General features: G+C 39.0%; 1 protein-coding gene across 1 annotated transcript in view; it reads right to left on the reverse strand.

Annotated features, from left to right (window-relative positions):
- Positions 1 to 25,383, reverse strand: part of TMEM245 (transmembrane protein 245) — a 101,692-nt gene that overhangs the window by 11,233 nt on the left and 65,076 nt on the right. The window contains exons 12-16 of the mRNA XM_081237156.1: positions 22,227 to 22,349; positions 21,953 to 22,098; positions 10,096 to 10,196; positions 8,797 to 8,971; positions 3,818 to 4,012 (exon numbers count right to left, since the gene is read on the reverse strand). Of these exons, the coding sequence (XP_081093282.1) occupies positions 3,818 to 4,012; positions 8,797 to 8,971; positions 10,096 to 10,196; positions 21,953 to 22,098; positions 22,227 to 22,349 (740 nt within the window). The remainder of the gene's footprint in view (positions 1 to 3,817; positions 4,013 to 8,796; positions 8,972 to 10,095; positions 10,197 to 21,952; positions 22,099 to 22,226; positions 22,350 to 25,383) is intronic.

The raw sequence follows: 25,383 nt of genomic DNA on the forward strand, positions 1-25,383 counted from the left end.
CTTAACATAAGCCAGTAGTCAAAAATATCTGATACCTGCTATTGTGATTATGTGGTATTAATATGGTGAAGGTGAAGGGATATTACAGATGTAATCAAGGTCCCTAAGCAATTGACTTTAATCAAAATGGCAATATGTTCAGTGGGCTAGGTCTAATCAGGTGAGCCCTTTACAAAAGGGTCTTAGCAGTCAGAGACAGAAGTCAGAAAAATACTCTCCTGCTGTCCTTGAAGAAGCAAGCATCATGTTATGAAATGCCTATGGAAAGGGGCAGCCTCTAGAAGCTACAAGCCTCAGTTCTACAACTGAAAGCAAAGGAATTCTGCCAACAACAGGCAAGCTTGGAAGAGGGCTCCCCAATCTGCAGATGAAATCCCAGCCCAAGCTTACACCTTGACCATAGCCTTGGCAGATCCTAAGCAGAAGACCCAGCTGAATTATGCCTGTACTCCTGAGTCATGGACTTTAATATAAATGTATGTTGTTTTAAGCCACTAAGTTAGTGGAAATTTGTTATGTATCATAGAAAAGTAACACAGACCTATATGCCAAAAAAGGTAAATTTTATTTATACAAATAATACCTTAATAAACCAGACCCCCCCCAAAAATATGATAGCAGAAATGGAGACCTCTAAGAAGGTGTTAGAAGATAAAGTTGGAGAAATCACCCAGAAGATGGGAGCCAAAAAGACAGAACCACAAGAACATCAGAGAAAAGGTTAAAAAAATGATATGAACAGTGTATGCGGGTCAGCACCAAAATAAAAGTAGTTTTGAAAGGGAGAGAAGGAAATCATTAATAAAATAACTGAAGAAAAATTTCAGAAGCACAGAACATAAATTTCCAGTTTTAAAGGTCACAAAGAGGCTTCCCTTGTGGCGTAGTGGTTGAGAGTCCGCCTGCCGATGCAGGGGACATGGGTTCCTGCCCCGGTCCGGGAAGATCCCACATGCCGCGGAGCGGCTGGGCCCGTGAGCCATGGCCGCTGAGCCTGCGCGTCCGGAGCCTGTGCTCCGCAACGGGAGAGGCCACAACAGTGAGAGGCCCGCGTACCACAAAAAAAAAAAAAAAAAAGGTCACAAAGGCACTTGATACAAGTGCCAATTGGAACAACAACAACAAAATAGATTAAAAACAACAAAAAAGATCTTATAGGTTTTCAAACAGTTAAATTACAAAGAATCAGGAACCAGAAAGGCTTCAGAATTTTAACAACCGTGAAAGCTAGAAAAACAATGAAGAAATAAAGTTCTAAAGGGAAAAAATTTTAAACATAGAATTCTCTACCGAGGCAAACTATTGAGTACGTATGACTTTAGAAGAAGCCTTTTCAGACATGTATCGTCCCCCAAATTTACCTCCCATGCATTCTTTCCCAAAAATCTACAGAAGGATGTGCTCCAGCAAAAAGCAGGAATAAATCAAGAAAGAAAACAATATTGGGAAATCATATGGGAAATAAGGATTCCAACAGAGGGGAGAGCTGAGGGAATCCCCAGGGTGACAGCTGTACAACTCTGCTGGAGCAGATCAGAACAATCCAGGAGCGACGTCTTCAGGAAGATAACTTATAGCAAACCAGACGCAACTGAGCATGCTGAGTGAGAGGAGAGGTAAATACCTGGTGCAAAGCCTGGCATTGGACTAATTATAAGTTCACAGAAAACAAAGCAAATAAAAAACAGTATCTTTATAACACAAAGGAAAGCAAAATGTTGTACAGGTAAGGAACTATAGACAATATACAAGAAGGCTTAAATAAGAATGTAATTTACAGAGCCATAACAATGTAAACACCGAATACTGATCTAACCAATATCACAGTTTAGTAATATCCGGCAGATGGTTAGTAGAAGAGATAATTTCTCACTTTCCAAGTGGGAAGTAAACAGTGCCAATACATGAAAAAAATCAAGAAATAAACACAATTTCAAGATATGGAGGTAAACATCAGATAGAGTCGAAAGTGGTTCCTCTTAGAAAGGAAAGGAAGGGGCAGGGAGAAGGCAAAGGACTGCTCTTTTTCACAAGCTTTATAGAAATTTTTGACTCTTTTAAACTTTATACATCCGTAACTTCGAAGGAAAAAGATTACAGCGATATCGGTCCTTACATTATTTTTTCAAACCCCCATACCACTTAATTAACAACATTCTGCCTTCAGAAGGGGACCAGGGGAAAGGTGTCACTTGCCTCTAGAAGGATTCATATTAGCTTCTTTTGTTTCACCTTAGAAACTAACTCTTGCTCTACCAACCTGGAATCATCAAAAGTCTTTTTCTAAAATAACAGCAAAATATTGATCAACCAATTTTCTTTTTACTTCTTGTTTCATGAGCCCAAGGAATATGGTATCCACTCAGCAAATGTTCTCTACTGCTTTCAAGTAACTGTCCACTGACTTCTCAGGAACCCAGTACCTGCCTTTAAGAGCAAAGGCAGGAAAGGATATCATACTGTAACCACCCCCAAACTGGTGACATCTTTGTTAAAACCTCTAAGTACCTCTTCTTTTCACTCTTCTTCAGGAAACTGATATTTCACTGCCATCAAATAAGTGCCTAGAATTAACTAAAATGGCCCTTTGACCAACTAGCTCTAACTCAGAAACGTTATTCTACTTGTTTTGGGTTAAAGGACTATGTCTTTCTTCACAAAATACAACACTTAAAATTAAATAAGCAGAACATTTTAGAAGAATTTTAAATAAAAATATAGTTTCACTAAATACATTTTCAGAATCAACTTGTTAATGACTCCTTAATTACACTAGAATATGCAACAAAAAAATTCTTTTCCAACTGAAAATAAAAAGGGAAATGCAGTATAGTCTCTGGAAAGTTAAAATACTGTATTCTGAGACTTAGTTTTTCATTAAAAGTCCTTCTTACTTTTCTGTTATTAAAATGTAATTTCTGGTACAGCCACATAGAAAAACTGTTTTGCAAGTATCCACTAAAGTTAAACCAGATGTAGTCCCAGCCATTCCTCTGCTGGTAACATACTCACCTGGAGTAAGTACTCATGTTCACCAAAAGCCATGTACCAGAAAGTTCATAGCAGCCTGATTCATAACAGTCCTAAACTGGACACTACCCAAATGTCCATCAATACTACAATGAATAAATAAATTGTGGTATATTCACACACTGGAATACTACAGTATATAAATAAATATATATAAATTAAATAGTATATAAATAAACTTACAGAAAAATTGAAATAGTACAATTAACAGCCATATGTCTGTCCTTCATCTAGATTCACCAGTTGTGAACATTTTGCTACAGTCACTTTCTCCCTCTCAGTTTGACAGCTCATCCCTAAAGGATATTCTGCTACATAACCGAAGTATCACTGTCAGACCTAAGAAATTTACCATCAATATAATATTATTTCATATATGGTCCATAATCAATTTCTCTAACTGCTTCAGAAATGTTCTTTATAGATTCTCTCCATTCCCCAATCCAGCATCCTGTCATGGACCCATGCACTGCATTTGGTTGTCCTATTTCCTAAGTCTCCTTCAATCTAGTATACCACTGTCTCAAAATGGTCTTTTAAAATTTATTTATTTTTGATTTTTCATGACATTAACAATTCTGACCCAACTGGTTTTTAAATGTTCCTGATATGCAAAACCCAAAAGTCTACACACAAATGATTTCTATTTACTTTAGTGTCTTCAATCTTTAGGAGAGCAGAGGAACTGAAGTACTCTGTATCCTAACAGACTGTATGCAGGTGAAAAACAATGAGACAGGTTAGTTCAATTTCACACACAGTTGATGATCATTTTGCTGTAACTCACCGCTGAGTCTGAACAGGCCATGGGGTCTGATTTGGTGTGGGTACTGAATTCGTGGGACTCATTAACATAGCACTATAGATATTGGAAGCGACCACAAGTATGCAGAGAAGTATGGGCCCAATGATTGCTCCTTCTAGGCCCAGGTAGTACGCTCCACCAGCCACTGCCAAGCCTGTCAAGTAAGGATGGCCACCTCTGGAATAAAGAGCACACAGATTACTCATGACTTTTAACAAACATAAACCTTGGAGTAAGTCGGAAATACATTCTCTAACACGATGTTCATTCTGTAACACACCTGCCTTTTGATTGCATTATCAGCTTTCTTCAGATTACCTCAATGCAGATAACAAGATGCAAAAATTTTCTCGCCTACATGTGTGACGTTTGCCTTTTTATAGGTCCAGCAACTGAAGGAGTGAAGTCAGCAATGTTAACAGGTACCATTGCAGGGCTGTCTGAGGTGGGTTAATGTCAGCTTAGGACTGGTTATATAATCTACCTGTTAGGTTTACCTCCAGCTAGAAAAATTAAGTGGCACAATTAAGTGTGTAGTTCAACTAATTATGCTTTTTTTATAAAGATGATAACAATACAATGACATCACTGTTATTCATAAGTTAGTCTTCTAGCAACCTCCTAAAATACAGATTTTAACACAGGTAGTGATAAAAGGCCTCATGAGGAAAATATTTGTTAAAAAGCCCAAGATTTTTATTTCATAGGAGAGTCATAAGTGTCTTCCAGCTTATCACAGTATCACTTACATAACTGGAATGAAATAAGACACAGGCAGACCTCAGAGATACGCAGGTTTGGTTCCAGACCACCATAATAAAGCCAAATATCATAATAAAGTGAGTCACACGAAATTTCTGGTTTCCCAGAGTATATAAAAATTATGTTTACACTGTACTGTAGTCTTTTAAGTATACAATAGCATTATGTCTAAAAAAATGTACATACATTAATTTAAAAATACCTGATTGGTAAAAATGCTATCATGTAAGCCTTCAGCAAATTGTAATCTTTTTGCTAGTGGTGAGTCTTGTCTCGATAGTGACGGCTGCTGACTGATCAGCGTGATTGGTTGCTGAAGGCAGGGGCAGCTGTGGCAATTTCTCAAAACAAGACAACAATGAAGTTTTGCTGCATCCACTGACTCTTCCTTTCACAGATGATTTTTCTGTAGCACTCAATGCTGTTTAAGAGCATTTTACCCACCACAGAACTTCTTTCAATATGGGAGTTAATCCTTTCAAACCCTGCTTCTGCTTTATCGACCAAGTTTACGTAATACACTAGATCCTTTGTTGCCATTTCAACAATCTTCACAGCATCTTTACCAGAAGTAGATTTCATCACAAGAAGCCACTTTCGTTGCTTATCCGTAAGCAAAGAAAGTTACAGTTTTATCATGAGACTGCAGTAATACAGTTACATCTTCAGCCTCCACTTCTAAATCTAGTTCTCTTGCTATTTCCACCACATCTGCAGTTACTTCTTCCACTGAAGTCTTGAACCCCTCAAAGTTATCCATGAGGGTTGGAGTCAACTTCTTCCAAACTTCTGTTAATGTTGATATTTTGACCTTTTCCCATGAAATACAAGTGTTCTTAACGGCATCTAGAATGCTGAATGCTTTCCAGAAGGTTTTCAATCGACTTTACCCAGATTCGTCAGAAGATCTGGGTAAAGTCTTGCATAATAAGACTTGAAAGTTGAAATTACTCCTTGAACCACAGGCTGCAGAATGGATGTTGTATTACAGGCATGAAAACAACATTAACCTCATTGCACATCTCCATCAGAGGTCTTAGATGACTGGGTACATTGTCAAATAAGCCAAAGTATTTTGAAAGGAATCATTTTTTCCTGACCAGTAGGTCTCAAGAGTAGGCTTAAAATATTCAGTAAACCATGTTGCAAATAGATGTGCTGTTATCGAGGTTTTGTTGTTTCATTTCTCGAGCACAGGCAGAGTAGATTTAGCACAATTCTTAAGGGCCCTGGGATTTGTGGAATGGTAAATGAGCACGGGCTTCAATTTAAAGTTACCAGCTGCATTAGCCCTTAGCAATAGAGCCAGCCTGTCCTTTCAAGCTTTGAAGCCAGGCGTTGAAAGTCCTAGGTGGCATCTTTTTCCAATAGAAAGTTGTTTCGTCTACATTGAAAATCTGTTTAATGTAGCCACTTTCATTATTTCTCTTTAGCTAGACCTTCTGGATAACTTGCTGCAGCTTCTACATCAGCACTTGCTGCTTCACCTTGCACTTTTATGTTGTGGAGACGGCTTCTTTCCTTAAACCTTATGAACCAACCTTTGCTACCTTCAAACATTTCTTCTGCAGCTTCCTCACCTCTCACAGCCTTCACAGGATTGAGAAGAGTTAGGGTCTTTCTCCAGATTAGGCTCTGGCTTAAGGGAATGTTGTGGCTGGTGTGATCTTCCATCCAGAATACCAAAACTTTCTCCATATCAGCAAAAAGGCTGTTTTGCTTTCTTACTATGTGTGTGTTCACTGGAATAGCACTTTTCACTTCCTTCAAGAACTGGTCCTTTACATTCACAACTTGGCTAACTGACTCAAGAGGCCTAGCTTTCAACATACCTTCTTCACTAAGTTTAATCATTTCTAGCCTTTGATTTAAGTGAGAGGTGTCTGACTCTTCCTTTCACTTGAACACTTAGAGGCCACTGTCAGGTTATTAATTGGCCTTATTTCAATATTGCTGTATCTCAGGGACTAGGGAGACCCAAGGAGAGGGACAAGATAAGGGAACGGCTGGTTGGTGGAGCAGTCAAAACACATACGACATTTATCAATTAAGTCTGCCATCTTATATGGGTGTAGTTCATAGCACCCCAATACAATTACAATAGTAACATCAAATATCACTGATCATAGATCATCATAAAAAACATGATAATAAAAAAGTCTGAACTATTGCAAGAATTACCAAAATGACACAGAGACACAAAGTGAGCAAATGCTGTTGGAAAAATGGTGTCAATAGACTTGCTCAACACAGCGTTGCCACAAACCTTCAATTTGTTAAAAAAAAAAAAAAAAAAAAAAAGCAATATCTGTGAAGTACAATAAAGCGAAGCGCAATAAAATGAGGCATACCTGTAGATTACAGCAGCACAGCACACTGATAATAACATATGACCACTGACATAAGAGGGACTTAGAAATAAGGTATATTTTGTTTGTTTCTAGTTTCTAAACATGGATGATTAGAACAATTTAGTGAAGGGAAAATAACTAAATACCTTGGAAGGATATCCTGTACTGTATTACAATTCAGTAACATTTAAGGTGAGCTAGTCTTCAGGAAACCAATAAATTATATTTGTAATTTATTTGTCTTCTTCATTCCAAAAAGGATTTAGGGTAATATTCCATGTTACACTATGTAAGCAAGCATTTTCCCTAAACAATACATTTAAGGAAAATTTTTATCAAAAATGCTTAAAGCTTAAAAAAAAACAAAAAGTGTGGGGGCTTTTAAATAAAAGCTTAATTTATTACAAAATAAAATAAAGCAAGTTATGTAAAAATTTTCATTTCCTAATGATGTTGGTTAAATAAGGCGTTACTTTATTATTAAGATAGAACTATATCTAAGTCTTAAATTCTAGCTAAAAACCCTGTTATAAAATTTACAGCAAAGTTTAAAGAAATGAAAACACTTAACTATAAATCATGTAACTACTCTTACGGTTTAAATTTCAACTATTAAATGTTAGTTAAGCTCACTATGAAGTTCTCCTGTTATCTTTAAGTTTTAGGCATAAAAGTTCCCCTAAGGTTTGCTTATGGAGTTGCTTGTTTCTTGTTGCTCTGGAACTTTGGGGCTTCTTAGTTGTTCTACATCATTTATTTTCTATTTTAACTTACTAGAGAGAAAACAAGGTAGCATATGACTGGTCTCTTCATAATTTCAAATTAACTGAAGGGTCCTCTTCCTGTAAACTGAGACCCTGTCTACGCTTATTGTGATGAGTTTTACTTAAAGAAAATTTAAAATATTAACTATTATGATAGTTTCAGCAGGTCATATTCTGAATTTGAGTAGCTAAATAAAATTCAATATTTGTCACATCCTAGATTGTAATAAGCAATGTTAATCTGGATATGTGACTAAATGAGAATCAGCTTGATTTACTGAATGCAATTTCTAAGAGACATCAAAACCTACAAAAACAGATATTTATTATATTGCCAAAGTTTGGCTTCTGCCTTAAATTTAATCTGCATTCATCATAGAACCATACTATAATATCTAAAGTAAGAAAGCACTGCTTGTCAGATACGAACTTGATGAGGTTTCATTTTACGTGGAAATCCTCAAACTTACAACCTAATAATGTGTTTCTCCAAAAGCAAAGAAGTTCTGAAAATAACTACTAACTTGTTATCGTACTTAAAATATTTTTATTTTGAAGTATGTACAGTAATACTTTTTTCCTAGGTTAAATGTCACTAAACCAGAGGATTATTCACAATTTTTAGGCTCATGTATTGTAAATAAAACTTATAACAAAATAGCATACCTTACAAATGATATTAATTAAACTTTGATTATATCAGTGGGATCACAAAAGATTACTTCACTGAAAATCCTACCACCAGTCCTTTCTCCCATGCCCAAAAGGAAAAAAAAAAAAAATCTTCTTAAAAAAGGCCAAAGGAGGGGCTTCCCTGGTGGTGCAGTGGTTGAGAGTCCACCTGCCGATGCAAGGGACACGGGTTCGTGCCCCGGTCCGGGAGGATCCCACATGCCGCGGAGCGGCTAGGCCCGTGAGCCACGGCCACTGAGCCTGTGCGTCCGGAGCCTGTGCTCCGCAACGGGAGAGGCCACAGCAGTGAGAGGCCCGCGTACCGCAAAAAAAGAAAAAAAAAAAAAAAAAGGCCAAAGGAATTCCTGGATATGATTCATCACCAACTTCAGAAGTTCTGTGGAATACTTACCCTGATATATCAGAATAGATGGCAGTATCTACAAAGTATGTCGGCAAGAGATGAAAAACCAACAGTAGGATGGCTTTGCATCCTAAGCCTTGTGTAAGCCACAGGTCTAGAACTGCAGGTATTGCTGCCCAATATGTGCCTAGAAATGGCACTGCTCCAAGGATTGCTGCTAAAGCTAATAAAGATTAAAAGAAGAAAAAGCAACTTAACATCATCAGCAAAGCAATAACAAAACAGCAGAATCTAATCACTAGCTCCTACTACTTAAAAATTTCCACCAGAACAAGTTAAACAAATACAAACTCAAATTTTAGGGGAATTGGGCTTCCCTGATGGTGCAGTGGTTGAGAGTCTGCCTGCCGATGCAGGGGACACGGGTTCGTGCCCCGGTCCGGGAAGATCCCACATACCGCAGAGCGGCTGGGCCCGTGAGCCATGGCCGCTGAGCCTGCGCATCCGGAGCCCGTGCTCCGCAACAGGAGAAGCCGCAACAGTGAGAGGCCCACGTACCACACCAAAAAAAAAAAAAAAAAAATTTTAGGGGAATGATATGCCTTGTTTAACTGAATTTGCTAGTTGAATGAGGTCCAAGATCTTCAAACTGGATCATGAAAATCTTTCTGAAGTGTGTGTTTACTTCATGAATCTGTTCTTAAGCAACAAAATTTTAGTGTCCCACAGTTGTTATTCTCAATCAATGGTTAGTTAATACGTATGCAGGTGGCCCTCCATATCCTCAGATGTGGAACCTGTAAATACAGAGGGCCAAAGGACCTGAGCATCCGCAGATTTTGGTATCCTCAGGGGGTCCTGAAACCATACCCTCAGGGATACCAAAGGACAACTGTACAGTCCTATAATATAACTATAGAGCACTGGTCAAATATTTGTACTGATTCCAAAGCCAAATCAGAAATTAATTTCTAAATCTCGGATAAGAACGTATATTCTTTACCTTGCTTCTTTCTAATAAAAATGAAGTGTAATTTCAATAAAATCACCAAAAATAACGCTGCTAACTGAAGGACCTTACTTTACACTCATCCCTTTCCAGAACAGTATGTTCAATTAACAAATAAGTATTTGTTATTTATGCAGTGCTTCCTGTGTGCTGGGTATTGTTTTAACTACTGGGGATACAACAATAAACAAACATTCCAAATCATATTTCTGCTCTTAATCTGGACTAGATTAGATCTCAAAATTTAGCATTTTAAATTTAAGGAAGCTGACAGTATATGTAAAATGGCTTAATGTCCCTTAAATAGAGGACAGCACAAGTTATGATACAGTTGTTACCTGATGGTATGAAGACAATATTGATGCCAAATATAGTATGAGTCAGCCAGGTGTACAATCCGTAGAAGCCAGCCATTTTGAGGGAAGCATCAAACACCCCTCTAGAACGTCCAAAGATAAAAGGGAAAGAAAATAAACACAGTATCATACTGTGATTCAGAAAAATCAATATTTCTAGGCTTCTGGCTACTTTATCCAAATCTGATAATAGCTTCAATTTTTCCAATGGCCTGAGAATGCTTTTTTCATTTCATTTCACAGAAACATAAAAATCTTGTATTGAAAACTTGAAATAGATTTACTAAACTGTTCTTTAAATTTCTCTAATGAAAAGATAACTGAAATAAAACACCTTAAAATACCCTATTCACTGAAATAACTCATCAACTCTTCACTTCTAAAGCAGATCGCTCACCACCAAAATAAAGAGAAAGAAAAATAAGTGTGAATATCTTATTTCTGAGGATGTAGTTAAATTTGGAGACATCCAGGCTGTGGCCAGCCCTCCCCTTTGGGAAGAGCAAGTGAGGAATACTATAGCCGGTACTTCATCAGTCTTTCTTCTCGTTAACAAAATGTTCCCACACATCTTAAACCATGCAACCCAACTTCAAAGTAACTTCAAAAAATGCTATCAAAGAATGCAGGTCATTGGGAGAGAATTTACCAAAAAAATCTTATTAATGCCGAAGTAAAATCAGAAAGGAAAATACAAGAGGTGTAAAAACAGACACACATATTCTGTGATTAATAGGAATGAAAATATGCAATCTCAGGTACTTCATTTTTGCTTTGGAAGATTAAGGTAATACTGTATAAGGAGGAGAAATAAGGAACTGCTCAGAGAGAGCACAAAGGCAGCAAATCTTAAGTTATCCCAAGGTATCACAAAGTTACAAAAACCAGGCATCTGTGGGGTGCACGGGACGCACGCTTATATACTCATGAGAGAAGGAAAAGATGTTTGTGATTGAAAAAAGCAGAGACCGTGGCAGCAACGTAACACTGTACACACAAAAGGACACACCAAGATTTTCCAAAGCATCCCAAGAGGTGCACTGTGAGGCTAAGTCAAACTCTGGAATCCAGTGACTCAGTCATTTCATAGGGTTCTGAGACATGGATTTGGTGACAGAGTGGCTCCCAAAATTGTGAAACCTTGTCATACTGACCAGCAGCTTTCACTGAAAAAAGTGCCATAGGCTCTCTAACAATAAGGATACAGGCTAAAGAGATACCAAAAAGACTTAAAGTAAGGGAGATAGCCCACAGGAAATATAAAAGATCTGAACAGTAACTGACTAGAAGACATGGAGGAAAAAAAGAACATGAGAGATTCAGGTTTTAAACCTGAGGGAGAAAGAATGGCAGCGTCTCAAAGTCATGGAGAACCCCAGAATGGGAGAGGACATGGAAGAAAAGGGAATATGTTTAGTTTGGGCAGTGTTAAGTTGAAGATGGATGATGAAAATAAATACCCTGGAGGTAGCTGGAAATAAGAGACAAGGCTTAATAGTGAACTTGGGACAAGAAATTTGAGATACACCAAATAATCACAGGAAAGGGTAAGATATCCCAAGGGGCAAGCCTAGAAAGAATGAGGCAATGAGCTCTGTTCTCATAAGGGACCTAAGGACAAAGATACACCAGCCAAAGAGATAATGAAACCATTTCTCTAGTAGGAAGAAAATCACTAGAGTACACTATTCCCAGACAGCAAGGGAGAAGGAAGCTTTTGAGAATGAGGGAATAATAATATCAAATATTATGGAAAGATTAATGAGAACAAAGTCTAAGAAAAAAAGTACAGAATCTGACTAGAATGGGGAAGGGGGGCTGGTGAGAAAAGATATAGATGTGATATTTCGATCAACCTTATGGTGTTTTAAAAATTTTAAGCCAAAAATAAGTTGACATCAAAGTGCAATGGAAATGTAAGGCCAGACACTATCAAACTCTTAGAGGAAAACATAGGCAGAACGCTCTATGACATAAATCACAGCAAGATCCTTTTTGACCCACCTCCTAGAGAAAGAGAAATAAAAACAAAAATAAAGAAATGGGACCTAATGAAACTTAAAAGCTTTTGCACAGCAAAGGAAACCATAAACAAGACCAAAAGACAACCCTCAGAATGGGAGAAAATATTTGCAAATGAAGCAACTGACAAAGGATTAATCTCCAAAATTTACAAGCAGCTCATGCAGCTCAATAACAAAAAAACAAACAACCCAATCCAAAAATGGGCAGAAGACCTAAATAGACATTTCTCCAAAGAAGATATACAGATTGCCAACAAACACATGAAAGAATGCTCAACATCACTAATCATTAGAGAAATGCAAATCAAAACTACAATGAGATGGGCTTCCCTGGTGGTGCAGTGGTTGAGAGTCCGCCTGCCGATGCAGGGGACATTCCCCGGTCTGGGAAGGTCCCACACGCCACGGAGCGGCTGGACCCATGACCCATGGCCACTAAGCCTGCGCGTCCAGAGCCTGTGCTCCACAAAGGGAGAGGCCACAACAGTGAGAGGCCCGCGTACAGTAAAAAAAAAAAACAAAAACTACAATGAGATATCATTTCACACCGGTCAGAATGGCCATCATCAAAAAATCTAGACACAATAAATGCTGGAGAGGGTGTGGAGAAAAGGGAACACTCTTGCACTGTTGGTGGGAATGTAAATTGATATAGCCACTATGGAGAACAGTATGGAGGGTCCTTAAAAAACTACAAATAGAACTACCATACGACCCAGCAATCCCACTACTGGGCATATACCCTGAGAAAACCATAATTCAAAAAGTCATGTACCAAAATGTTCATTGCAGCTCTATTTACAATAGCCAGGACATGGAAGCAACCTAAGTGTCCATCAACAGATGAATGGATAAAGAAGATGTGGCACATATATACAATGGAATATTACTCAGCCATAAAAGGAAACGACATTGAGTTACTTGTAGTGAGGTGGATAGACCTAGAGTCTATCATACAGAGTGAAGTAAGTCAGAAGGAGAAAAACAAATACCGTAAGCTAACACATATATATGGAATCTAAGGGGAAAAAATTTCATGAAGAACCTAGGGGTAAGATGGGAATAAAGACACAGACCTACTAGAGCATGGACTTGAGGATATGGGGAGGGGGAAGGGTAAGCTGTGACAAAGTGAGAGAGTGGCATGGACATATATACACTACCAAACGTAAAACAGATAGCTAGTGGGAAGCAGCCGCATAGCACAGGGAGATCAGCTAGGTGGTTTGTGACCACCTAGAGGGGTGGGATAGGGAGGGTAGGAGGGAAAGAGACGCAAGAGGGAAGAGATATGGGAACATATGTATATGTATAACTGATTCACTTTGTTATAAAGCAGAAACTAACACACCATTGTAAAGCAATTATACTCCAATAAAGATGTTAAAAAAATAAAATAAAATATTTATCACAAATCTTGGACATAGTAAGAATTCATCTTAACTGATTCTAAAAAAAAAAAAAAAAAAAAGTGCAATGGAAAACCACAACTGAATCACCCCTCTAGGTGGCAAGTAAGCAAAGCTCAATCCAAAAAGGACCACTCGTAGGAGAAGTCTCTTTCTACCTCTGGGAATATTGACTGTTGGTAATATTCTCACTAAGGCAACTTTTAAGTTATTTTGTAGACCCTAAATGCACTATCTATTGTTTTCAGTAACTAAACATTTTCATGTATCCCAATGAGGGAAGTAAAGACAACATATTTCCCCTACCTTATGATCTGGCACACAGTTTTTTAGAAAGCAGAGAAAAATCTTCTAATAATTTACTAAGAGAATTTTTTAACTCCTTCAAATTCCTAGACATTTTTTCTCCTCTCTTTCTTCTATATAAGTTTTATTGAACTATGATTTACCAACAATAAAACTCACCAGGGCTTCCCTGGTGGCGCAGTTGTTGAGAGTCCGCCTGCCAATGCAGGGGACACGGGTTTGTGCCCCAGTCCAGGAAGATCCCACATGCCGTGGAGCAGCTAGGCCCGTGAGCCATGGCCGCTGGGCCTGCGCGCCTGGAGCCTGTGCTCCGCAATGGGAGAGGCCACAGCAGTGAGAGGCCTGCGTACAGCAAAAAAAAAAAAAACCAAAAAACCCAAAAAACAAAACTCACCAACTTTTAGCGTATGATTCCGTGAATTTTGACAAATGTATACAGTTGCATAACTACCACCAGAATCAAAATATAGAACATTAGCATTATTCCCAAAAAGTTTCCTCATGCCCTGTTAAAGTGAATCCCTCCCTGAGCCCTGGCCTCTGACAGCCACTAGATATGCTTTCTGTCACTATGGTTTTGCCTTTTCTAGAATTTTGTACCAACAGAATCATACCTTACGTACCTTTTGAAAAAAATGTGGTAAAACAGACATGACATGAAACTTACTATTTAACCATCTTTAAGTGTACAGTTCAGTAGTGTCAAGTACATTCCCACTGTCATAACGCAGCTTTTTGTGTTTGGTTTCTTTAACCTAGTACAATGCTTTTGAGGTTCATCCACATAGTAGTTTGTTCCTTTTAAATTGCTGAGTAGTAGTCCATTATATGGATGTACCACAATTTGTTTATCCATTCACCAGCTGATGGGCATTGGGGCTATTTCCAGTTTGGGGCTATTGTGAATAAGGCTGCTATGAACATTTAAGCACAAGTTTTGGTCATATGCTGTCACTGCTTTTCAGTACACACCTTAGAGTGAAGATGTTGGGTAATATGGTATCTGTTTAACATTTTAAGAAACGTTAGCAATTGTTTTTATCTCTCCATTCAGAGAAAACCTATAGTCTATGGACACCCAGCCAGAAGTTACTGCCTGCTACATCACACATCTCCTCAAGGTGTAAGGCTTAAACTTCATACTTATGGTATTACGTGGGTGGATGCTGGCAGAAAGAACAATTCAGCTCATGAAAAGCTAAATGACAATGCATCTGGAGTCCCAAGTAACTGACCTGATACACACTTGGTGCTCAATAACAGTGGCTATTATTGGAGCCACTGTTACCAGGTATCAAGTTCACCAGCCTCATATGTATGTAGCATACAGTCTTCCTCCACTATCCACCCCAATCTTTTTTTTTAATATTTATTTATTTTATTTATTTATTTGGCTGCGTCGGGTCTTAGTTGTGGAACACGGGATCTTGGCTGAGGCATGCGGGATCTTTCGTTGTGGCGCACGGCATCTCTCTAGTTGTGGTGTGTGGGTTTTTCTCTCTCTAGCTGTGGTACATGGGCTCCAGGGCATGTGAGCTCTGTAGTTTGTGGCACGCAGGCTCTCTCGTTGAGGCGTGTGAGCTCACTAGCTGTGGCGCACGAGCTTAGCTGCCCCGCAGCATGTGGGATCTTAGTTCCCTGACCAGGGATCGAACCCGAGTCCCCTGTACTGGAAGGCGGATTCTTTACCACTGGACTACCAGGGAAGTCCCAATCTTTTCTTTTTTTTTTTTTTTTTTTTTTTTTTTTTTGCTGTACGCGGGCCTCTCACTGCTGTGGCCTCTCCCGTTGCAGAGCACAGGCTCCGGACACACAGGCTCCGCGGCCATGGCTCGCGGGCCCAGCCGCTGCGCGGCATGTGGGATCTTCCGGGATAGGGGCACGAACCCGTGTCCCCTGCATCGGCAGGCGGACTCTCAACCACTGCGCCACCAGGGAAGCCCCCAATCTTTTCTTTTGAGTGGAAGAATATCTGCGTGTGCTCCACCTTCTAGGACACCTCTTTTCAGTGACTCTTTAAAGACTGACAGTTGTTCTCTAACTACATCTCCAGGCTTTCCTAGCACTCAGCAGTTGGAGAGAATCAAATTCAGAAGACTCAGCAGGCTCTTTTCCTCCCCTCTTTTGGTAGCTCAGTCAATCTGGCTCAGCAGGCCTGACTTAGCTGAATGGATGAGACTGACACCAGCCCCTGAGCTGGAAGCTCCCCCTTTCTAACAAGGCCACATCCTCACTCAGAGACCTTCCACTGTCAGACAGTCCTATAGATGTTCCCCTGCCCCATGCCATATGGAGACTGTTACAAGGCAGGGTCCCCTCTACTGGAAGGCAGGCCATAGCGCATCCCATCCAGTTAGGCCTCATCTAAGCATACCTCTCTGTGAATAAAAGTTCCAAGTTCATAAACAATCAGCTTTCTGTCTAAGTGTAATTATACTTGTATGACACATAAAGGTTTGTGTGTCCATGCCTCGTTTACACAACTACATATCTAACTCCTCTGTACCAGAGACTTGAATTGACTTCAAATGATTGGTTAGAATTTTAATTCTTAACCAGCGCTCTGTCTTTATCCTTTATAAACTCTGAGATGAAACTGCTATTTTCACAAGTTTTTTACTTCAGCTCTCAGCCTCCTCTCATTTCTGACCAAAAGAGTATTTATGTTACTTTTCCAAACTGGGTGAGAGAGAACTAGCCAGCCAACTCAGGATTTCATCAGATGACCTGCTTTTAATGGAGTGAGACTTGAAGCAAGGACATGGGTGGGGAGAATGAAAAACCATAGTCAAGAAGCTCTGTGCCCTCAGGGTACACATGGCCCTAGACCACAAACAAGTAGGAAGCACAGTCTAAGGGAAAAGAAAGAAAAGGAGAGTAAAGAGTCCACAATCAAATTCTGCCTACTGCTGACATTTCCTTACACGGGTTCTGCCCTCTTTTCTTTCTAAAGGTCAGACAGGAAGACTATTAGACCATCATTCCCCAGGGAACAACAGTAGTCTACCCTCACTGCCACACACCGCACCTCAAGTAGAAGGTGAGCTAGTGGCGAGGGCAGGCATGTTCAGAGACCCCGCGTATAAAATGACCAATCAGGGATCCCTTCATTACAACCGCCTCCCTTTCCTGATTCACTAGCCACCCCAGAGACCCAGCTCCACAGTAAAAGGTACAGAAACTTGGTTGACACTGGATTTCCATTCCAGAGGGGAATGGTCACGCTGTGCACGCAGACCTAGCGTGCTGGTGAGGGACTCAGGGAGAGCTGCTCCCATAGACGCCTTCCGTCCCCACTGGAAATAACTGTGAATCACACACACAAGCGTACGACCGTGGCATCACATTAAATCGTGTGGAGTCCTTGGCAGCAGTAAATACTAATTCAGTATTTTTATATAATTAACACATTGTTTTGTGTCTTTGACAGTGCCTACCGATCATGGATACTTACTCTAGTGCTAATTAAAAAAATCAACAAGAGGTTGTTTCAATTACATCCGCAAATAGCAAACATTTGTATCTCAACACTAGTTCTATTATGAGCCTTATTAAAATGAATTTAGCAATTTTTTTTTTAATTTTTTTTTTTTCTTTTTTTTGCGGTATGCGGGCCTCTCACTGTTGTGGCCTCTCCCGTTGCGGAGCACAGGCTCCGGATGCGCAGGCCCAGCGGCCATGGCTCACGGGCCCAGCCGCTCCGCGGCATGTGGGATCCTCCCAGACCGGGGCACGAACCCGTATCCCCTGCATCGGCAGGCGGACTCTCAACCACTGCGCCACCAGGGAGGCCCTAGCAATTTTTAAAGCACCACAAAGAGAAACTAAATACAAGACAAAGTTTTAAAAAGTCATTTCCCTTGGAAACTTGAAGCAAAGGTTTAAGCTTATTAAACTGATCTTTAATCAAGTAGGTTAAAAAGGCATTATATTTACTGACTTGGTTATTATTTAAGAACTCTACTAATTTTAATTTTCCCAAACATGCATAAGAGATTCTGCCTCTCTATTTCAGTGTTAGGAGATCTCTTCAAATAAATGAAAATATATTTTCTTACAGCTTTAAACTCTTCCTTATACATTTTAATTTAAACAAATAATGTTTATAACCTTAACTCCACAAGAATTTCCTTCTAATGAATATTTAATACTTCCAGTAAAAACTGGAAATACCGATTTACTAAATGATTGACGCTGATTTTTTTTTAACCCAAATACTTTTTTTTTTTTTTTTTTTTTTTTCTTTTTGCGGTATGCGGGCCTCTCACTCTTGTGGCCTCTCCCGTTGCGGAGCACAGGCTCCGGACGCGCAGGCCCAGCGGCCATGGCTCACGGGCCCAGCCGCTCCGCGGCATATGGGATCCTCCCAGACCGGGGCACGAACCCGCATCCCCTGCATCGGCAGGCGGACTCTCAACCACTGCGCCACCAGGGAGGCCCAACCCAAATACTTTTAATTCTGCAAAACTGGAGGGTAGAGGTGGGAAGCATGTTCACCAAAAATCTCACAGTACATACATTCTCCCATCAAATTCATCACTAGGACTCCCATCCACCGACCCTGAAAAGCTGTAATCCCACAAGCAAGAGCCCTACCCGTGTGCATGCACTCATGTGAAAATATCACACACACTAAATTGCACTGAGGCCGTGACAACATGCAACTTAGTAATGTGCAATATCTCCACCAGAGCAAGCAGAATGGAGCGTCGGGGAAGAAGGGTGTGATGCAAACATTCAGGACACAACATGCTCTAAGGGGAGGAAAATGGTTTGGGGGTAACGGATGCATGCCACTAACTCAAAAATTCATGAAATGAAAACCCAATCACAAATGTATTCGGTGTAGAAGAATACTCATTCAGAATGGAGGAAAATAACTAAGGTTCAGAAATTCAATGAGACAGTGATTATCTAGCAGCCACATATTTCAGAAGGCAAGCTTGAAGAACAAAGACACTTCCACTGTCTGGACATGCAGTTAACTCCCAATTTCAATTCCACTTTTAACTTATTAATGGATCATATAAAATGAGTTTAATAATTCACTTAACTGCAACATAGATGACAACGAATGACTGATGCTTATAAAACCCGACATCACTGATAATTTACGCACTAAACTTCAGTCTCAGGGCATTATAATAATATTTTCATGATCATTTGTATAATATTTTCCCTCTTAAAATCTTTCTCCATGAAGAAACATATTCCATCTTGAACATAATCCTTAAGAATGAAAAAACTGACAGGAGCTTGTAGAACTAGAACTCATTGTTATCTTACATATATGAGAAAGTTCTTCAGAGGTATCTATGTAAGACTGTATATTTTAAGTCTTGAATTTGACCCAGTAAAGAAATAAAAAGCACTCAGGCTGCTAAAAATCAACCTGAATTACAATCTATAATTTATATAACTTGATACAGTTGTGGTTAGAAAAATGGCCCAGCCTATAACAAGTTATCTTGTCTGTACCATATTTTTCAGACTCACAGAAATCAATTTTGAGAACAATTAGAATTGTAGTGTTGGTTGTTAATTTTTTTTTCTGTATTAAAATAAGTCCTCTATGTGACTTTTGCCACAATAAAAAAACATAAACCTCTGCTGTGCACCTGAAAGTATCACAGCATTGTTAATCGGCTATACTCCAATACAAAATAAAAAGTTAAAAACAAATTTAAGAAAAATAAGATAACAAAATGAATGGTGTTTGTATGAGTATACGTTAGAACCAAGACATGGGCTATTCTTATAGTACATAATTAGTGTGTACAATCCCAAGAAGATAAAGCAAACCTAACCTGTGAGAAGATATATATGTCCTCATATCTCTGTAGATGACTGTACGCTCTCTAACCTCAAATTCCTTCCTGAGCCAAAGACCTAATTTTTAAAACATTTTTATTGAAATATAGTTGACTTCCAATGTTCTGTTAGTTTCAGGTGTACAGTAAAGTGATTCAGTTATACATATATATGAATATATATATTATTTTTTACATTCTCTTCCATTATAGGTTATTACAAGATATTGAGTATAGTTCCCTGTGCTATACAGTAGGCCCTTGTTATCTATTTTATATACAGTAGTGTGTGTATTTTATTAATCCCAAACTCCTAATTTAACCCTCCCCCCCCCGCTTTGGTAACCATAAATTTGTTTTCTATTTGTTTTGTAAATAAGTTCATTTGTATCCTTTTTTTTAGATTCCACGTATAAGCGATATCATGTGATATTTGTCTTTCTCTGCAAAGAACTAAATTTTTAGCTGCCGGCCTCATGTGTCCCTGTGAGTAGTCTTAACAGTACCACGAATTTAATTCATCATCTTCTGTTCCAACCATCTCCTGGAAGAAGGCATCATGGTATACCAGAAGAATGTGTGATCTCAATCAGCTGGACTTAGGTACAAATCACAGCTCTGCTTACCAGTTCCAAGGAACCATGACGTTAAAGAATAATCTTTAAAACAAAGGAGGTGGCATATTTGGTATAAAAAAAAATGACTCAGTGACAGACATTTAGAGGACAGTCAGCTGTGCTAGTAAAGGTTACTTCAGGAAAAAGAAGTATCTTTCTTGAAGTTCTTTATGGACAAGCTAGATACTTTTCTGTAAGACTTGGCTTAAGTCACACTGACTAGAGGATTATGGCAGCCTTCGATATAGCTGATTCCACAGCTTTATCCTATTGGGAAGATAGAAAGTTATTTTTCCTTTTTGGTAAGGTATTTGCATAAACTTTTTTGAGACAGATGTCACTTAGATACACTAAAGTTAATCTATTGATAGATTAATAAAGATGATAACCAATGGTCAAATAGGCTTAGAAGGAATGCTAAAGCCAGCAAGTATCTTTCCTGAAGACAACTTCACCCTGAAAGCTGTTACAGTAGACAATATACTCCCAAACTTAGAATATTTACATGGATGGCTCCATGTGGATACCTGGGAGCACCAAAGGGGATAAGAGCTTTTTTGGTTTTAATCCCAGCTACTGTCCAATAAAGTAGGAGGAAAAACAGAAAACCTAGCAAAGTTTCCAGAGAAAATATATTTTAGGTGCATGCATGCTATTTGAATGTAACCAAGGGTTTTCCAAAGATCAAAGTGGTATCCTCACCAGCTGTTACATGAACACAGTGAAAAAATAAGCCAAAATCAGTCAGACAGAATTATCAGGTCAAATCAAGATTTCTGTGGCAGACTAGTTTCAACAAATTACCATTTTCTTAGAAGTATGTGGAAACAGAAATGCCAGCCAAAGATTCACTATTCAAGAGAAGCTTTAGACCGCCTAACAGCTTATTAGAAAAAGGAGCTCTAATGGATAACATGAGGATTTCATTTGAGTAGCTATTCATAAGAAGTCAAAATGAAGTAGAGTCTTATTAATGAGTTAGAGCAATGAGGGACAAAGTTTTGGGAAGGAGCTGAGACAAGGCTGCAAAAGGTCTCTCCCTACCTGACATGATGAAGAGGAAAAAGAAAAAGGAATCAGTGACTTAGAAAGAGGATATGAAGAATATAAGCTGAAGAATCATCTCATTCAGAATCAAGCCTGCAATACATAGACCCCAGAAGACATGATGGAAATTTCTGGCTGGAACCTGCGATACACACAGAGGGTGTGACTTGGAAATAACACAAAATTTTGCATTTCTGGTATCCAAACTACCCTCTGCAGAGGGCACAGCCTGGCTGCAGAGGGACAGAGGAAGAAACAGGAAGGCCACCTACTCTCCTCCCCAAGCAAAGCTAGAATTCCTGAGAATACAAGGAAGGTTCTGAGAGAAGCTGAGGTGTATGTGTGGTGCAGGAGGGGCTTCTTCCGAGCAAATTATGTGACGATCAGGAGCTGCAGCAAGGGCCTGGGGACAGGCCATTAGACCTTTGTACACCACAGGCTTGAGAGTAAGATATTGAAACTGTTTTACATTATCCTCTTAAAGGAGATGTTAAAAATTTGAAAATACCAGCATCCCTCACTAGCTTAGCACTGAATGTTACCAGGAAGTCTCAAGACAGAAAAATGGGCCTCTCATGGAGAGCAGTTTCTGAAGGAACTAAGAACAGCATAAATCTTATCCCTACCTGATAGCTTCTTCCACAGACTGGCCAATAATATTAGAAGAAGGACCTGGCTGAGATAGTGGTGTCAGGCTTATCACCCACTTCACTGGCTTGTAGTACTCATCACTGGAACTTAACAGATAAAATAGTGTGGTCAGGAAAATTACCTGTAAAACAAAGGATAGTACCTCCTAAAATATCACATTTGGAAACTACAGGAAGGAAACATAAATGGAACCAAGAATATGCTTTACTGCAGAAGGAGTGTGACACGTACTCATCTGTGTGTACATACCAGAGACAGAACAAAGTTGAGGAGGGCAGTCCCGCTGTAGAAGAGGATGGCCAGGAGCGTGGTGACAGTGGTGAAGAGCAGGCTCACATTCCGGCTCATAACGATCCACAGAGACTCTAAGATCTGGCGAGGAAGGAAGGCTAAATATTAGAACTAATCCTCAGGCAAGAAGTTTCCACAGCTATCTAGTGTGCTCTTAATGGAGTGTTTTAGTGCCATAAACTGAAACAACAAGAACTGAGGGGTTTTTTTTGCGGTATGCGGGCCTCTCACTGCTGTGGCCTCTCCCGTTGTGGAGCACAGGCTCCGGACGCACAGGCTCAGCGGCCATAGCTCACGGGCCTAGCCGCTCCGTGGCATGTGGGATCTTCCCGGACCGGGGCACGAACCTGTATCCCCTGCATCGGCAGGCGGACTCCCAACCACTGCGCCACCAGGGAAGCCCAAGAACTGAGTATTATTTTATCTGAAAACATTTGAATGTTGATTAGTAAGGAAAATGGTTAAGTAAATTATGGTGAATGTACTACAAATAATAAGAGGCGGCCATTAAAACACCTCTATTATAACACAGAAAAATATTTTATGATACAATGCTAAGTTCAAAGAACAGGACAAAAAAGCTTATTTATAGCATGATTATAACTATGAAAATGGCACGCATAGAAAAAATACCTACAGAAGAATATGCCAGAATGCAACCTGTAGTTGTATGTAGCTTGTAGGACCACAAGCACAGGCCAAGAAATTCTAACATTAGTCTGATTAGCTATACCTCCCCCACCGACTTGCCATCTTCAACTTAGAACCAACAACAAACACAAAAGCGTCACTTCAATGACTTCACTAAGGTCACAATAAAAGAAATGAACAGATGGGGTCAGAGCTCTGCAGCTGAAAACTTTTCCTCAGATAGATAATGACCCTATATCAAGACCTGCTGAGTTCATCTGATCCATCACCTGCAAATTCACTAGAACCAGATGTTAATACATGTTAAATATTACTGAAAGAAGTTGCGTAGTATCTATAACACACCTACGTGTTTTCACGTAGGTGTGTTATAGATATTTCCTATCTCTTCATGAACTTAAAGTCCCATATGATAATGTCTGTTCTATTATTCTCCCCAAGAGGACTATCCTTCCTCTTAATGAAAAACAAGGAAGCAAGATGATCAGAAAAACACCTTCCATTATAGTTTTCAAAATGCTCGCATAAACCTCACAGCAATGCAGCGAGGGAAGCAATGTAGATGATATCATCTTTATTTTACAGATACACAAACTGAAGCTCAGAGATTTTTTAAAAACTTGCCTAAGGGCATGAAGCTAATAAGCGGAACTAGAGCTAGGACCAGAACTCCTAATGGCTGGTTTTATTTTGGTGCCCTTTCCAAAAGAGAAGTTCTGTTTTTTGTCATATGCTCAAGTTATACCATCTCTTCCATGAAAGGCCTATCCATTCGTTTCCTACCTCAAATGTACCACTTATAAAGGCATATTTTGTTGTCCTCAGCATTTCTTGCAAACCTCAGCTCAGCCTTCATAAGAGGACTTCGGCAGGCTAATTTCATTTACAATAGCTCCTTACATAAAATCTTGAAAATGCTTCATGATGCCTACAAAAATATGCATGATTGACTGTTTGACCTTATGGGATAAAGAATGAATGAATACTGCCACTGATTCTAAGAAACAAACCAACAATGCCCTTACTTGTGATTTTTACAAACATTCTTTTGGGGAATTCAGTCGCTTTGGAATTTTTATCAAAAAAAATTTTTAAATAGTTTCTGGGTCATACTGATAGGAAATACTCTGTGGTAATTCTTAAGAAATTAACTGAATATATTAATTATAGACTGGTAGTCACTAACAATCCAGTAACTTTTCTATGTACTCAAAGTGATTAGGAAGAAAGGTTCAGAAAAGAAGAAAGAGATGCTGGGTATTATAAAACCAAAAAATTCAATCAAGGGCTGACCTTGACAGTTTCTTAAAATTTGTTCTGATGAGATAGGTGGTGATATTAAAGAATGTGACTTTTTTTAATACTGTATAACAAAACGTGTCAATATTTAGAATATATATATTAGATATTAGTGAACCAATATTCCAAATGACCAGTGCACATTACAAAATCATGTAACGGTAGAAGATCCATTCCTAGCCAAGACAGATCAAGGGACCTTAATATAAGAGAGTAGAAAAAGTTCACTGATACAATTTCAAATTCTACACTGCAACTAACCTTTAACAAATACCATTTGTTGAGTTTTGGTGTAGTATCAAAGAATAGTCACGATGACCTGAAAAGGTTATTAAAAGACTACACGCTTTTCCAGCTACATATCTGTGTGAGGCTAGATTTCCTCATATACTTCAACCAAAACAACATATTCCAACAGACTGAATGCAGAAACAAATATGAGAAACCAGACATTAAACAGGTTTGCAAAAATGTAAAGAAAGCCACTCTTCACACTAAATCATTTTTTTTGTTTTGGAAAATGATTATTTTTCAGACATAACAAGCATGTTCTTCATGTCAACAAGTAACGTTATTTTTTAGTGAATTGATAAATATTTTTAAAGTTCTCAGTTTTAACTGCTAATACAGTAAGTATCAATAGAACCCACATCAGCAAAAGCTCTTTGGAGTCCTCACACCAAAATTTGAGAGCCACTGGACTACAGAAAACAGAGGGAAGGGATTATCAAAAACAACATTCTTAGAATTGAAGGACATGAATTTCTAGATGTAATTTCAAACTGTTGTAGCTACATTAGGCGACTGGGAGAAAGGGAAACTGTGAGTGCAGGGATGGGTGAAAGGACCAAAGGAGTCGTAAGAAAACCCTAAGGGAGCTGTAAGGAAGCACTGAGGGACTTGTATCTTCATCTTCCATGTTAGGAAGCCAAAAGATAATACTGTAAAACCAAGAAAGAGCAGCATAAGCATTATTTAAGAAATTTAGAGGTAAATACACAGAGAAAGCTAAAAGAATTGAGAGCTCTTTTTGGAGAATGAGACTGAAGTGGGGAAGCACAGAGCAGGGGCACCGCTATTTTTTATTAAAAACCTTAAAACATTTTTTTTTTTTTTTTTTTTTGCGGTATGCGGGCCTCTCACTGTTGTGGCCTCTCCCGTTGCG

This window comes from Mesoplodon bidens (assembly GCF_964165515.1).
Source record: "Mesoplodon bidens genome assembly, chromosome: 6".
Classification (NCBI taxonomy): Eukaryota; Metazoa; Chordata; class Mammalia; order Artiodactyla; family Ziphiidae; genus Mesoplodon; species Mesoplodon bidens.